Source organism: Oncorhynchus nerka, linkage group LG9b (genome assembly GCF_034236695.1).
Source record: "Oncorhynchus nerka isolate Pitt River linkage group LG9b, Oner_Uvic_2.0, whole genome shotgun sequence".
NCBI classification, from domain to species: Eukaryota; Metazoa; Chordata; class Actinopteri; order Salmoniformes; family Salmonidae; genus Oncorhynchus; species Oncorhynchus nerka.
The window spans coordinates 20,018,549-20,034,872 of record NC_088424.1 but is presented as its reverse complement, the minus strand read 5'-3'; the positions used below and the strand labels follow the sequence as shown (position 1 = coordinate 20,034,872).

The following is a 16,324-nucleotide window of genomic DNA, read 5'->3' as shown; positions in this document are numbered from 1 at the left end:
TTTTCTGGTTTCACAGAATCCATGAAATGATGACCTCTTCCTAAATATTTGGTCACATGATTAATTTTGTGTATGGCTTCCTAGAAACGAGGTGGCTCAACTAACCCTTTGGCACGACTCTAACCCCACTCTTCTCTATCTGAAACCAGAGTCATGTTTGTTTCTCACAATTCTAATCATAATTCACAAAATGAGATGGAAATGGTGGTTGACACAAATTAATCTTTCATAACTGTAAAATTACTTTACACAACAGCTCTATAGTTCCCTAGCTTCCACTACATGCTGAATGAGCTGGTTAGCGTGACATTGCTATTTGAATCCTCTATACTATAACATCCCACACACTAGAATTGCTTTTCTAACCAGAAAATAAACCATCCACACTAGTCAGTCATGGAGCAAAGTGGATTATGATCAGGGTCAAATGAACAAACTGGTGTCTCATTTCAGAATGACATGCCCTCTTTTTCAATACTCTCTTTTAACAGTCTCTTAAAGGGATGCTTCGGGATTTTGGCAAAGAGGCCCTTTATCTATGTTCCCCAGAATCAGATGATCTCATGGATACCATTTGGACACAGAGACTTAAAAATGGTATCAATGAGTTCATCTGACTCTGGGGAAGTAGATAAAGGACCTCAATGCCAAAATCCCAAAGTATCCCTTTAAGGACAAAACACACAGTGCCTACGAATAGTTAAAGGCAGTGCGTAGCCATCATATTTCCTCTGAACAAAACATTGGCTGTCATTGCTCTGTTCACTTCTGGACAAATGTACATTATCGACACTGTTCGTCGACAACCAGCAGGTGATCACGAACCCGTTTCGGCCACATTTCTAGTCGTGGGTCGGCATGGTGTGTTTTATCCTTTACTGTCAGAGAACACACAATGGTCAGAATGGGAGTGGATATGGATCGATGAATGACTCACCTCGGGTTTTGCTGGACAGACGTTGTTTGCGTTGACTGGTGGAGGTGTTGTGGGGGAGGAGAGTGTTCTGCTGCAGGTGATTGCTGTCAATTGGGCTGGTGGCTATGATGTTGTCCTTGTACTTGTTCATTAGGGACAACTTTGTATTGTCACTCCCTGATGATGACAGAACAATCATAATTAGGGAGAGAAACGAGACAGATGTAGTATAAACCCACTAATACAGGATTAAAATGTGAAAAAGTAGCATGTCATTCTGAGGGGACAATAGCTTTAAAATAATGAGAATCAGCACTACACAGTAAAGTATATCCTTATAGGGCTACATACTTTATTCCCTCTTCTTGTTTTTCCTGCAGACTGTAGCGTTCACACAGAATAGCTACAGCCAAAACAAGTCAGTTTATAATGCATAATTTCCTGTCACAACTAGAGAACATTTCATTGGCTGGTATTTCTTCTGACCACAACCAACAATATTGAGAGGCTTTTATTGAGGTAGTTTATTGCCTTATCTAAATTAGTTTAGCACTTAATGTAAAATGCATGAAATTATTCCACTTCAATATCCTCCTGGGAGTTTTATTTAGACTTTGAAACAAGATGCAATCTCAAAACCAATCAGCACAATCTAGAATGTCATATTTCTTACATTTGGAAAAGTATGTCTTGTGCTAATTGAAATTCTGTGGGTATTTCAAATCATTGCTGTTCCATATATTTCTCAGGGGGTGTTTTTAATTCTAAGGTCCACTGATTACAAATGAGGATATTTCCAAAGCAAATGACTGTGAATGAATGAGTGCATTGAAAATAGCCAATAAGCCAAAAATGTGTATGATATGAGTTAGACAATATTGAATGCTTCTGAATAATCTCTCTCTGATGCATTGTTTGTATTGTATTACCTCCTATTGTAGGTAGATAGTCAAATCATACCGGAGCAAGTGTGATAAAGATAAATAGTAGCAAAATAGAAAGGACTTTGTATTTCTAGCAGGGTCAGATGGATGATTTAGTGGTTTAGCAAAACACACATGCTCAGACCATAGCCAGAGTCGTTATACGACTAGCACTTTGGTCGTATGTAATATCATTACACCATTACTGTAGCAGTTGCATGAAAGAATTATATAAATCCTACAGTGCCAAAAACATGTCTATGTGTTGGACCAAATTACTAAATTCTTTCGATATCCTTGAAGATTAAATTCACTTCACGTGCACACATAAAAGTAACTACCAAAATAAAGGAAACATTTGAGTAAATGAGGGATACAAAAGGGTTTTTCACATTTAATTGTTCCTCGCCCCAGGCTAAGACTGGCCCTGGGCTAGCTACAGTGGCTTGCAAAAGTGTTCACCCCCCTTGGCATCTTTCCAATTTTGTTGCCTTACAATCTGGAATTAAACATTTTGTGGGTTGGTATCATTTGATTTATAGAACATGCCTACCACTTTGAAGATGCAAAATATTTTTTATTGTGGAACAAACAAGAAATAAGACAAAATAACAGAATTTGAGCATGCATAACTATTCACCCCCCACCCACCCACCCCCCCCCAAAAAAAGTACATTATTTGTTGAGCCACCATTTGCAGCAATTACAGCTGCATGTCTCTTGGGGTATGTCTCTATAAGCTTGGCACATCTGGGATGTTTGCCCATTCTTCAAGGCAAAACCGCTCCAGCTCCTTCAAGTTGGATGGGTTCCGCTGGTGTACAGCAATCTTTAAGTCATACCACAGATTCTCAATTGGATTGACTAGGCCATTCCAAGATATGTAAATGTTTCCCCTTAAACCACTCGAGTGTTGCTTTAGCAGTATGCTTAGGGTCATTGTCCTACTGGAAGGTGAACCTCCATCCCAGTCTCAAATCTCTGGAAGTCTGAAACAGGTTTCCCTCAAGAATTTCCGTGTATTCAGTGCCATCCATCATTCCTTCAATTCTGACCAGTTTCCCTGTCCTGCCGATGAAAAACATCCCCACAGAATGATGCTGCCAGAACCATGCTTCACTGTGGTGATTTTTATTTTTATTTTCACTTCACCAATTTGGACTATTTTGTGTATGTCCATTACATGATATCCAACTAAAAATCCAGTTAAATTACAGGTTGTAATGCAACAAAATAGGAAAAACACCAAGGGGGATGAATATTTTTGCCAGGCACTCTAATGCCATATTTACACAAGCATTTGTTAACGCTGGGCTAAGCATTAGCCCTGGGCTAAGGAGTCACAATTTTATCCCAGGGCTAACGGACAACCAAACACAACCAATGTTACATTCTATAGGCTGGTTTACAGTTGGCCTATCGACATGTCTGTAGACAGTTGTCACAGTGACATCACAAACATTCTATTGTCATCCAACATCAAACTTGTTGTTGTTATGGAAAAGTATAAACACAAAAATGACAGGCTGCATGACATCAGCAGCCTAGTGGTACAAAATAGCATAACTTCTGTATTTTAACACGAATAAACCCATTAGTTTAAAAATGAATTTTGTATATGTCCAGGTAGCAGTTGTAAATTAGAACTTGTTCTCAACTGGACTACCTGGTTAAATAAAGGTGAAATATAAACATAAAAAATACATGTCAATCCAGCAAACCAGGCAACTAAAAGCTACTCTGTTAACAATGTTTTGGTTAGTTTCTAGCCTGCTAGCTAGATGGCTAGCCAGTTCAAATAATGACCATATCGTTGCTGACAACGTCTTAACTTTAGCTAATGTTTATTCATTATTACAGGAAAATAAACTTACAACAAGATCATTACTTACAAGTTTACAAGTTCATGGCGAGCTATCTGTAGTCCTGCAGGGGCATTTCATTTAAGCCCAAACCCTACCCACACACGCGACGTTCAGGCCATGCCCGAATCCGAAATCAGAAATACAGTAACTTCCTCTGTTAGTTAGATGCTTGTCTTTGTCTGTCCCCGGCTCCTTACTGCCCCAGCTCTGCGTGTGAGAGTAACCGTAGCAACAGCTCTGCTTTGTGCTGCTCCTCCTCTTGTGAGAGAGCAGCTGTTAGCTAGCAGCTGTTAACTGGCTACTTTTCGTCACTCGAGACTTTGACGAAACTCATGGGAAATAATTATAATAATCTCTCCCGTTGACTCAGACAATGTTTTGGTCTTTGGGGTAGCCTAAACAAGAGTGGCAGGCATCACAAGAGCATGCAAATTAAGTGAAAGTGCCTCTTTTTTTTACCCTGAAAAGTCAGTGCCAACCCTGCTCCAGATCAGGGGCAGCTAGCCCTGGGCTAAGGTCGGCGCTAGCCCACTTTAGAATGTGTAAGTGTGAACACTCACAACCCAATTGAACACTTATGGGAGATTCTGGAGCGGCGCATGACACACCCCAATAGAACACTTATGGGAGATTCTGGAGCGGTGCCTGACACAGCGTTTTCCATCACCATTAACAGTGTAAGAGTGTGCGTGTGTGTGTGTGTGCATACATGAGTGCTTGTACTTACACTCCCCAGGTGTGAGGTCCATGCTGGCCTTGTCATTGCAGCCCTGAAGGGAGTCCAGGGTGCGTGTAACCTGGCTGGCAAAGTCCTCTCCTCCGTTCATGCACTCTCTCTGCAGATGGTGTCTCAGGTCAGTGATGTCATACTCGTATCCGTCCAGGATGGGTGTCTCTCGGATGCTGAGCGTGCCACTGGAATTGTGACCCTGGCCCCTGGAGTTTCTCAGGCTCTCCCTGGCCTGGCCTCCCATCAGCACCGAAGGGATGTAGTGAATCTCATTGGCTGCCTCGGCGCTGGCGCTCTTCTGGGGCTGGGGCACACGGCGGCGTTTGCACCATCGCCTGCGCGTGTAGAGGATGAGGACCAGGCACAAAATGGACAGCAGCAAGGCGATCATGCCTCCCTGTGAACAAACAATTGGGAAAGGAAAAGGATGAAGGGTCTCAACTAAGAACTCCCCAAAGTCCCCAAATCCATGCAGTTAGATTTGTCAAAAGACCACTAGTGCATAGCAGAGATCATTGAGGAAAAAACAATTGATCTCAACAATGTCAAGAAAACATTAACAAACTCAATATCCATATCATCACAGTGTACCATATACCGGGGTATTTGGAAATAGCCATGGGATGGTTTTTCAATACCCTCAATACTGTTGAAACTAGTTATTTAAAGTTTTCAATAAATGGTCATATTTGTAGCTACTTTTTTAGTAAATACCTGCAGTTAACTTGTGCAATACGTTAGGAGATAAAGCAGAACACGATTTCTGTTTCACCTGTCATATTAGTTTACATTATGAAGCTTCTGTAGTTCTCCAGATCAGTTGAGACAGTCACGTGTTTGTTTGTAAATAGCACAAAAGGAGAAAACGGGAGCAGGTGAGTCCAGCTGTGTATTGACAGGGGTCCATTTTATATTGAAAGCCAAACGTGTTTTTTTGCATCAAGAATGCAATGCAATGCTTACAATGAAAAAGTAAGGTATTTTTTTCAAAAACTATGCAAGGCTGTTACGGATACAGGTATCCTGTGTTCTTTTCTCTCCTTCTCCCCTCACAGGTGAAAATCATCACTCCCCAATCAGTCACCAATCCAATCATCAATCAGAAGACACACCTCCTCCTGTTTCCTACCCAATCACAGTTCCTTCCCTTGGTTTAAAAACCCCATCAGTTGTTTGCTCTAGAGCTTAATCTGTAAATGCCGTGTCTGTAGGTCTTTGTGTTTCACTCTCTCTTTGTGTTTCACTCTCTCTTTGTGTTTCACTCTCTCTTTGTGTTTCACTCTCTCTTTGTGTTTCACTCTCTCTTTGTGTTTCACTCTCTCTTTGTGTATTAACCTCTCTTTTGTTTGAGCACCTCCATAGCACTTTGTCATCACCTGTGAGTATTGTTTTGGTTATGGTGTTTGTTTGATTGCTGGTGGGAAAAGGGGAAACTAAGACAAGTCGCCCTTGGGCATACACTACCTGTAGGTAGACTTTTAAATACTCTAGTTAGAACTGGGCGGACCACCCACTGTATTTTTGGGTAGTTAGCTGTTGTTAAAGTAGGCTAGTCTAGCTTAGGGGTGTTTTTGAATACTTATTATTTCTTTCCTTGGGTCCAGCTCAGTCCCTTTTCCTGCTCCCCCCATTACCGTGTGTTTAAAAATCAACCTTGAGTTTGATGGTAGATTTCAGTTGTCGTAGTTATTTCGTTCTCACTTTTACTTTGTCACTATTAGAATTTGCATGAGTTGTGTTACAGGTCTCATTACCATCCCCCCCCCTAGACTGTCGGGCCAAAAGGGATTCGTAACAAAGGCCATCATATTTCTAATGTTTGTCATAGAAAGAATGTAGCCAGCTACATTTACTAACGTTTTGCTTAATAGGGATAGCCCCTTTTTTTTTCTATTTTCGCCAAAATGATATTCCCAAATCTAACTGCCTGTAGCTCAGGCCCTGAAGCAAGGATGTGCATATTCTTGGTACCATTTGAAAGTGAACTCTATTTTTAAGTTTGTAGAAAATTGAATGTAGGAGAATATAACACACTAGATCAGGTAGAAGAAAATACAAAGGAAAAAAACTTTTCTACCACCATCTTTGAAATGCAAGAGAAAGGTACCAGTTCCATCCATCACTCTGTAATTCCGACGGTGTCCACAGGATGGCAGCAGTTTATGTGCAAGGTTCCAGGCGGATAACTTTAAGTATGAGCGAGCTAAGTGACATTTAGTGTGAAGTCACCCAGGTACGTTTGGGCGAATCGTCAAGGAGACATTTGCATTCATATTACATTTTTCTGCAAGAATATCGTTAAATCTGTATACTTGGACTTTGATTTAGCTTTTCCAGTATTAGTAGCCATATTATAAGTTCAAAATTGGCAAAACAACCAGTTTTCATAACTTCATAACTCTGAATATTTTCATAATTTTTGTTCAGAATGAAATGGCCTGCTGTCGTACAAGTTAGGAGCCACATTTTACAACAGATACTTGGTTTCCGAATGCTCCGGTTAAGCCCAGCCCATTGGCTATCAAGCTACCTTTGTTTGACCCCGATTGGTGCTTATTTGACAAAGTTAGTGTTGTTCAAGTGAAGACCACCCGCGTCATCGGCGTGCCATGAAGGCATCGCTCTCTGACCAAATATGGTGTCCTATAGGATATACTACAGCCCTAATGATATAGTGAAGTCTCGTTACGTTCTAGGATCTCTGAGGAATACATACGAACATGATTTGAATGGTTGAAACAACGTTTAGGGTGAGATTTTCAGATTCCTTTCTTTGCAAATTGAACAAGTGGAAATACAAAATCGATCATGCACGATATATGTAACTTGTTAGGATATGAAAAAGGATTTTATCTAAGAAAACGACACTTCATGTTATCTCTGGGACCCGTTGGATGATACATTCTGAAACCTTGCTCTGATTTAAGTACACATTTCACCTTCGGAGGTGAATTTATCAAACCTATCTTGGTGAAAAAAAGTGTTTTGTTGTTAGGAGCTCTCCTCAAACAATAGTATGGCATTTTTTTCTGCAGTGATAGCTACTGTAAATTGGACAGTGCAGTTATATTAACAAGAAATTAAGCTTTCAACTGATATAAAAGGGTAAATGCAATTTGCATAAGTTGTTTACCTATTCGGGGTAGTCAAGGACATTAACAAATCATGCCTTACTATAGGTCACTTATGCAGCATGTACGCACAATGTTAGAGGGGATTGAAAGTTAGAATAATTTGTTTTGTATTGCTTTTTTACGTTACTTTCAAAGTCAATTTAACTATTCCAAACTCTAGTTTAGATTGAAATAAGCAGAAAGATAACTAGGCCAGAGTTACATTGTTTTCCATAATGTTGTGCCTCTATTACAGTTAAATGAGATGACAAGCTATTTTCAAATCAACTACCTAACGTTTAATTGATTATGTGATTGGATTAAACCATGCAACAATTAAACCGTTAATAACCTGGGGCACCACGGAAGCATTCGTTTTTATAAAGGGGCTATCTCCCGAAGCCACTCTTAAATATCTGAAGATCTTTTATATCGATAGCATTATTCTTTACCTTCTATCAGTCTCATCTGAACATTGTAAAATTATTTTATCTGCAGGAACCCTAGCATAAATTGTGAATCAGCAACATACACATTGGCTTAATTATTTATTTACTAACTAATCACCTAAATACATAACAAACGGTCGATATTGGTTACTGACAATGATAGGAAAGAGTCCCTAGTGGGCTAAGCCATTATGACTGCTTGGTAGACAAAGGGAAGGGGGTGTGGACTGAGAGAGCAGGAAAGAAAAATGGATTCATTACACAGTCTATAATTATATTCACTGAAATGCTAATCCTTTGCTCATTCGAAAAGAAAATGCAATTCATATTTACGACCGTTTGTCTGGGTGTGCTTATAAACGTTATGGACTGGGGAGCTTTTCAGAATAAAAAAGACACTGAATGGGACTAAGCACAGGCAAAATCCTAGAGAAAAACATGATTTAGTCTGATTTCCACCAGACACTGGGAGATGAATTCACCTTTCAATAGGACAATAACCTAAAATACAAGGCCAAATCTACACTGGAGTTGCTTACCAAGATGACAGTGGATGTTCCTGAGTGGCTGACATATATCAGCTTGAAAATGTACGGCAAGATCAACAATCAATTTGACAGAGCTTGAAGAATTCTTGAAGAAAAATGGGCAAATATTGTACAATCCAGGTGTGCAAAGCTCTTAGACTTACCCAGAAAGACGCAGCTGTTATCGTTGCCAAAGGTGATTCTAACATGTATTGAAAACGTATGTAAATGATATATGTCTGTATTCCATTTTAAATAAATTAGAAAACATTTCTGAAAATATGTGTTCATTTTGTTATTATTGGGGTTTGTGTGTAGATGGGTAAGAAAAAAGGCTGTAACACAACAAAATGTGTAATAAGTCAAAGGACACTGTATATGATCAGGACTATTTTCTAAGGAACTTTTTTTTTAACATTAAACCAATCTTCTCTTGAGATTAAAGTCATATTTACAGTATTACTGCAAGATATGCATTGATGTTTGCTCTTCAAAATGTGTTTTATCGGCTCTGCTGCTGTGGACACTTAGGGTAAGGAAATAATTTGGGTGAAGTATCCCTTTAATAGCTTGGCCTGTCAATCAATCACTCTGGGTGGGATTGTCAGGGAAGGGAGCTAGATGTTTGTGTCAGTAGGGTTTTAGACCTGTTAATCGCTGTGGGTGGGACTTAGAGCTGCACGATTGATCTTTTTTTCTTTTTCTACATTTCGATAAAAATAATTTTAAAAATATACAGTATTTTGAAAAAGAATGGTAGAAACGCACAAAATACAAGCTTGTAGCATCATACCCAAGAATAATCAAGTCTGTACTTGCAACCAAAGGTGCTTCAACAAAATTCTAAAATTGATTAAATCTTTTTTTTGCTCATCAATCTACAGTACATTTACAATTATATTCAATCTATATTCAGACTGTAAATTTGACAGACTGTAAATGTGGGTTCTTGGTCAACTCCCTGAGCAATTCCCTTCTATCCCGATTGATCAGCTTGGCTGGGTGGCTAGCTCTAAGAAGACTGTTGGTGGTTCCAAACTTCTTCCATTTAAGAATGATTGAGGCCACTGTGTTCTTGGGGCCTTCAATGGTGCATACATTTTTTTGGTACCCTTCCCCAGATCTGTGACTCGACCCAATCCTGTCTCAGAGCTCTACGGACATCCTTCGACCTCATGGCTTGGTTTTTGCTCTTTGAACTGTGGGACCTTATGTAGACAGGTTTGTGCCTTTCCGAATAATGTCCAATCAATTGAATTTACCACAGGCGGACTGCAATCAAGTTGTAAAAACATCTCAAGGATGATCAATGGAAACAGGATGAACCTGAGCTCAATTTTGAGTCTCGTAGCAAAGTACTTAAGGCATTTATGTTTTTTATTTATTATACATTTGCAAAAAAAAGTCTAAAAACCAGTTTGCTTTGTCATTATTGGATATTGCATGAAGACTGATTTAAAAAAAATATTCACACAATTTAGAATATGTCTGTAACGTAACAAAATGTGCGTCTGATGTTGACTTTGAGCCTCCACCTCCGATGCCAGAGCCTCGCTGTTGAAAACCTGTAAAAGAGCCAACTGATCCCAACTGCCACGGAGAGACAGGAGTCTGGGAGGCATGGCACGTTTTGGGTAGAAAAGATTGACAAGTTTGTCACATGCAGATGTTGCAGCACATCAGATATTCTATTATCGCTCATGCGCACAGAAAAGGATAGCTCTATGGATGAACTCAAAGCATTCATTGCACTCTTCTGCATGTCCGCGGGACATATGGCAGAAATAGCATGGAAGTGGAGTCACACACAATACCCCATAAATGTTTGCAAATGTATTAAGAATCCCAAACTGTATTATCACATTTACAGTCTGAATACTTGTAAATGTGATATTAAGTTTTGGATTTTCTAAAAACCTGTTTTTGCTTTGTCATTTTGGGATATTGTGTGTAGATTGATGAGCAAAAAAAATATTTAATCAATTTTAGAATAAGGCTGTAATGTATCAAGATGTGGAAAAAGTCAAGTGGTCTGAATATTTTGCGAATGCACTGTATGTCAGACGTGGCTTAAATTCTGGCATTATATTGACAGTGAACAAATGTGAAAGTTAAACCCCCATTAAACACACAATGGGGTTTCATTGGAATGGGGTATTAATGACATTAACTTAAATCATTTAATTTAATTTACAATATTTCATAAAGGCTAATATTGCATGAAGGCTGACGCTTTTCTTATTAAGGACACATTCAAGTCTCCTGCTGTATTGCAAGGCATGATTAGTGCTGTGGAGGTCACGAAATTTCATCAGCCGGTGATTGTCAAGCAAATAACTCTCGGTCTCACGGTAATTGTTAATTAACATAAACACATTTAGCATCTCCTGGCTTCCATTCCTGGCTTTCTACAAGCCACTGATGCAGACCTTTGGAACATCTACATGTTAAAAAGTTTAAATAAATCCATGTAATATAGCCTACACCTTCACAATAAATTCATTATTTATTTTAGACAGGTCTAAAGAAAATTGTAGTCTATTTCAGAATAACCTAATTGAATACTCTGAGTTGTCCTTATGTTAGGTCCTGATCTGGCTATGTGAAATGGCTGTGGGCTACACTAGTTAATTTAACAGACAAGTTTAGCTTCTAATTCAGTGGCATTATTTTATATTATTTTTAAGTATGAAGAATACAATTGAACAAAACTGAATAAAATAGAAATTATATTTTCTTTAAACGATTTGAGGGAGTGCGCACATGCAGCTTTCCTGTGTTAAGCGGTTAATTATGGGCAGGTGGGAGGGTAGCGTCCAACCTGGGCCAACATCTTGTGAAATTGCAGTGTGCGAATTTCAAATTACAGAAATATAAATATTTAACATTCATGAAAATACAAGTATTATACATCAAAATAAAGCTGAACTACTTGATAATCCAGCCGCTGTGTCAGATTTCAAAAAGGCTTTACGGCGAAAGCACACCATGCGATTATCTGAGTACAGCGCCCTGCAAACAAAAATATGAAAAACATTTTTCAACCAGGCAGGTGCGACACGAAAGTCAGAAATAGCGACATAATAAATGCCTTACCTTTGAAGATCTTCTTCTGTTGGCACTCCAAAAGGTCCCAGCTACATCACAAATGGTTCGATAAAGTCCTTCTTTATATCCATTAAAACTCAGTTTAGCTGGCACGCTTTATTCAATAATCCACCGGTTTCCCTCCTTCAAAATGCATACAAAATGAATTCCAAACGTTACAAATAAACTTATCCAAATATGTCAAACAACGTTTATAATCAAACCTCAGGTACCCTAATACGTAAATAAACGATACAATTTAAGACGGAGAATAGTATGTTCATTACCGGAGATAAATAACAAAGAACGCACTTTCACCCACTTAGAAAAACTACAACTTCTTGCTCATTTTTCCAAAAACCAGCCTGAAACTCTTTCTAAAGACTGTTGACATCTATTGGAAGCCCTAGGAACTGAAATCTGGGAGGACTTCGCCTCATAATAAACATGAAAGCCATTGGAAACAGTGGAAGGCTGAATTATTTATTTTTTGGGATGGTTTGTCCTCGGGGTTTCGCCTGCCAAATCAGTTCTGTTATACTCAGACATCATTTTAACAGTTTTAGAAACTTTAGAGTATTTTCTATCCAAATCTAGCATATCCTAGCGTCTGGGCCTGAGTAACAGGCAGTTTACTTTGGGCACGCTTTTCATCCGGATGTGAAAATACTGCCCCCTACCCAAGAGAGGGTAACAAAGAAATCGGTACTCCTATATGCTTAATTTTCAGTTATTAATGTAACTTCAGTTGTTCTACAAACGTTGGGCTATATGGTTGATTATTAATACATTGTAAGGCTACATGATGCGACGCTAATGATGATTTGAAAAAAGTTGCTTTAAAGGCATGAGCTTTGCTTAGTTTTTTTTACGCAGGCTGTACAGACTTTATCAGTCTCCCATTCAGAATTTGACAAGTACCTGCTAATTCCTTGAATTTCACGGGGGATCCCCTTTGTGTGGCCGTAACGCACCCTAAAAAATCCATGCCATTTGTGGCCGTTGTGTCCTTGGCCTGGAGTGCTGCGCTGTGCCCTTCCATCTGAGTGCTGCATGCTCCAAAGCATCTCTCACTCACATTGCTCTCCATCACGTGATCGGGTCTTTCTCTCAGGCTACAAGTGAAGGCAGATGCAACTGCGTGTGTCCTTATCCAATTCCGAGGTGCATATTGAAGATATTGGAAAAACTGTCCACATTTACTTTTTGTCAGCCAACAAACAGCAAAAGCACTAGCCTATGTCAATCTACTATCCCCCATAGTACAAAAGTAGACCTATTCTGTACAATAAATACATCTTCCAAACTTAGTCCGGGACAGTTGTTGGTTGCGATAGATCCCAAATTAATACAACCACTAGCATAATTTTTACGCAATGTGGCTGACACAACAGATCAGAACGTTTTGCTTAAAATGTTGATAAACTATTAGGCTATTTCTTCACATAAGCGCAGCAATGAGCACATGCCAAATATTCCATTAGCGGGACAACACCATTATCAAAAGTGACCGCAAATGTGATTATGCATGTAGTGATTTTATTATAATCGAGCATTTTCATGGTGAAAATGATCTTCCCCATACTATAAACTCGTGCGCTGCTTATGTATGCCAGTTAGGCTCTAAACCCCTCGTAAAGTGGATTAATGTGCTTAATTTTAAGAAGTTATTTGGCTACTTTAGTTGTGATACAAACTGTATCAAAACATATCGGCCTAAGGGCAAGTCTACATGAGGTGTGCGACTATGATTAGAAAAAGTAGCAAAAAACGGCATTGTTTCTTGCTGGGCATGCTAGGCTCCCGAGTGGCGCAGCAGACTAAGCCACTGCATCTTAGTGCTATAGGCGTCACGATCCCAAGCTGTATCACAACCAGCCCTGATCGGGAGTCCCATAGGACGCTGCACAATTGGCCCAGCATCGTCCGGGTTAGGGGAGGGTTTGGCCGGGGTAGGCCATCATTGTAAATAAGAATTTGTTCTCACTGACTTGCCTTGTTAAATAAAAAATAAAAAATTTAATTCACAAATTATAATATATACTTCACAAGTGATAGGCTAATATTGTCACCCATCAGACTATTCTTGATTTAATCTTGTCTTTACATACACTAAATAATATATGTGTGAAATTTGTTTTGATTTAGAATGGACCATTATCATGCACCTGTCACGAAACAGGGTCAGAGGAAAAAGTAAATGTCATCTATGTACTTAAATAGCGAATGGAGGACGCTTTTCCCGAGGTTCATTTTCATGCCAGCCAGGTAGGCTATACTCCTGTTGTAAAGATTAGCAATGTACTTAATATTAGAAAAGTTGAGAAATACTTCTCGCAAGCCTAGCCTATAGAAAGCTGATGGGATCCTCCTCTTTTTAATAGAGGTCATCACTCTGTTTTTTCGTGCAATTGCATAGCCTATAGAAATATTGCACAACATGAGCTTAGGGGCTCTAATGAAGTGTTTGATTAGATTTTCAATTACATTTGCATTGATGTCCGAGTGATTAGAAGGACAATAGAGTGCAGAGTACCAGGCAGTTAGCAAGTTTAGTAGGCTACTAATGACCATCAGCAGCATCAGAGCTTGGAGAAGCCTAATTACCGTGACTAAATGGTCACGTGGAATTTGACTTGGCAGTAATAATGTCACTGCAACAGCCCTAGGTATGATCATTAAAGAATACACAGTACGTGCTCAGCTATGATGTGGGTGTGCCCCTAGGGTCAATACTGGGGCCCCTCCTGTTCAGCATGTATGTGAATGATCTGCTTTCTGTCTGTACTGGGTCTGAAGTTCAAATGTATGCAGATGATACAGTGATATATGTGCATGCAAACAAGCTGCACAAGAACTCACTACTGTAATGGTCAAGGTTACAAAGTGGCTCAGTGACTCATGTTTGCATCACAATGTGAAAAAAGAGGGCAACTGATGCTACTGAGACAGATGCCTATGTGTCAGGGGAGAAGCTCCAGGCTGTATCTGATTTTAAGTACCTTGGCATCATACTTGATTGCAACCTCTCTTTTAAAAAGCAGGTGAAAAAGGTAACTAAAATAACAAAGTTAAACCTAGCTAATTTCCGATTCGTACAACATTTGACTACAGAGGTAACAAAACTTTACTTCAATGCTATGATACAACCCCACTTAACATACTGCTAGACTAGTTGGGCCCAAGCTTGCTGTACAGAATTAAAAGCCATTCAGTCAGTCTACAAACAGGCTCTCAAAGTGCTTGATAGGAAGCCCAATAGCCATCATCACCATTACATCCTCAGAAAGCATGAGCTTCTGAGTTGGGAATATCTTGTGCAATACACTGTCTTGTCCTCAAGATCCTAAATGGCCTGGCTCCCCCTCCACCTAGTACTTTTATTGTAACAGAAATCCCAAACCCATGGCAGCAGATCCACAAGGTCTGCCATGAGAGGTGACTGTATAGTTCGCTTAAGAAAAAAGCACCTTTTGTCAATCTGCTTTCTCTATGAGAGCTTCCCATGTCTGGAACACACTGCCATCAGACACACACAACTGCACCACCTATCACACCTTCACAAAAGACATAAAGATATGACTTAAGCCCAATCAGACTTGTGAACATAATCCCTAGCTGCATATTGCAGCTTTCCATGTTGTCTGTAGTTTGTGAGGTGTGGAAACACTTTGTTGCTTTATTGTATTTTGTTTTGTTGCTTTTTGTGCTATTGCTCCGTCTGCGTGCTACGTGTTGCTTGTCCAATGATGCTCTGCATATTTGTCTGCATTGTTATTGTAATAGTTTTTAATAACCTGAAATGTTGATTAATGTGAACTGTCCATGTAAAAAAAAATGTTTTACTCAAACTCTTGAGAGATTCAGAATGTGAAAATGTAATCTCATGAAAATGAAATAAATGTGTAATCTACTCTAAATAAATGTTTATTTTCAATAGTAGAACTCTCAATTTGCTTAAAACTGAGAGAATATAAAAACATTACTAGCTTAAGAGTTTTGGGATTCTCGGCAGGACTGTCTTAGCTTTTTCTAAACAGTTTAATTTGCTGTATAATTATGTGAGCATTTGTTTGATTGACAGACTCAATACTGTGCCATCGGTTCCCAGCTGGAAGAGATACACACAAAAAATACTTTAGCCTTCGAAACTATAAACATAATAATACTTCATTCAAAATGTTTGTTTAGATTACTTTTAACTGAATTTCCTCTTCCTTCCATCATTCCTTCCTGCCCCTTAAAGTGTATAACATTACAAACTTAACTTTAAGGATCTTCTATCATTAATCTTTTTTACGTAGGGAGACAATCTTCAAGCATTAATGAATGGGTCACTGCAATTCTGCTTGGCCGATGGACCTTAACTGATCTGGATGACATTTGAGGTGCAAGAGGAAATAGTCAATCCGTTAAAGGGTGTGAGCAGCCATAAAACAAGGTATTATTGGGCACTTAAACCAGAAGTGCAAAGGTCTGAGGGGGTGCCCAAAGGAAAACTGTTGGTAATGTTGTAAAGAACGTCTTGAGCCCGGGGCCCCGGCCGGGATAATTATTTCAGAATTTCTTATGTGTTATTTTTTAATTGAAAGTATGAAATCTTCGTTGTTTGAGTTATTCCTTCTGATCACCTAGTACACAAATAGAGATATCAAACTGTTATATTATATCAAACAGCAAATATGAGTTATATATGGACTGTTTACTATACACT

At 39.1% G+C, this 16,324-nt stretch overlaps 1 protein-coding gene across 4 annotated transcripts in view; it reads right to left on the bottom strand.

The window, feature by feature from the left end:
• LOC115114408 (astrotactin-1-like) overlaps window positions 1-16,324 on the bottom strand; it is a 247,848-nt gene that overhangs the window by 185,306 nt on the left and 46,218 nt on the right. For 3 of the 4 annotated variants that reach the window (XM_029642614.2, XM_065013420.1, XM_029642615.2), the window contains exons 3-4: window positions 4,432-4,831; window positions 938-1,093 (exon numbers count right to left, since the gene is read on the bottom strand). In XM_029642614.2, the coding sequence (XP_029498474.1) occupies window positions 938-1,093; window positions 4,432-4,831 (556 nt within the window). Of the gene's footprint in view, window positions 1-937; window positions 1,094-3,731; window positions 3,913-4,431; window positions 4,832-16,324 lie in introns of those variants that run through there. The other variant, XM_065013421.1, reaches the window with a different exon arrangement.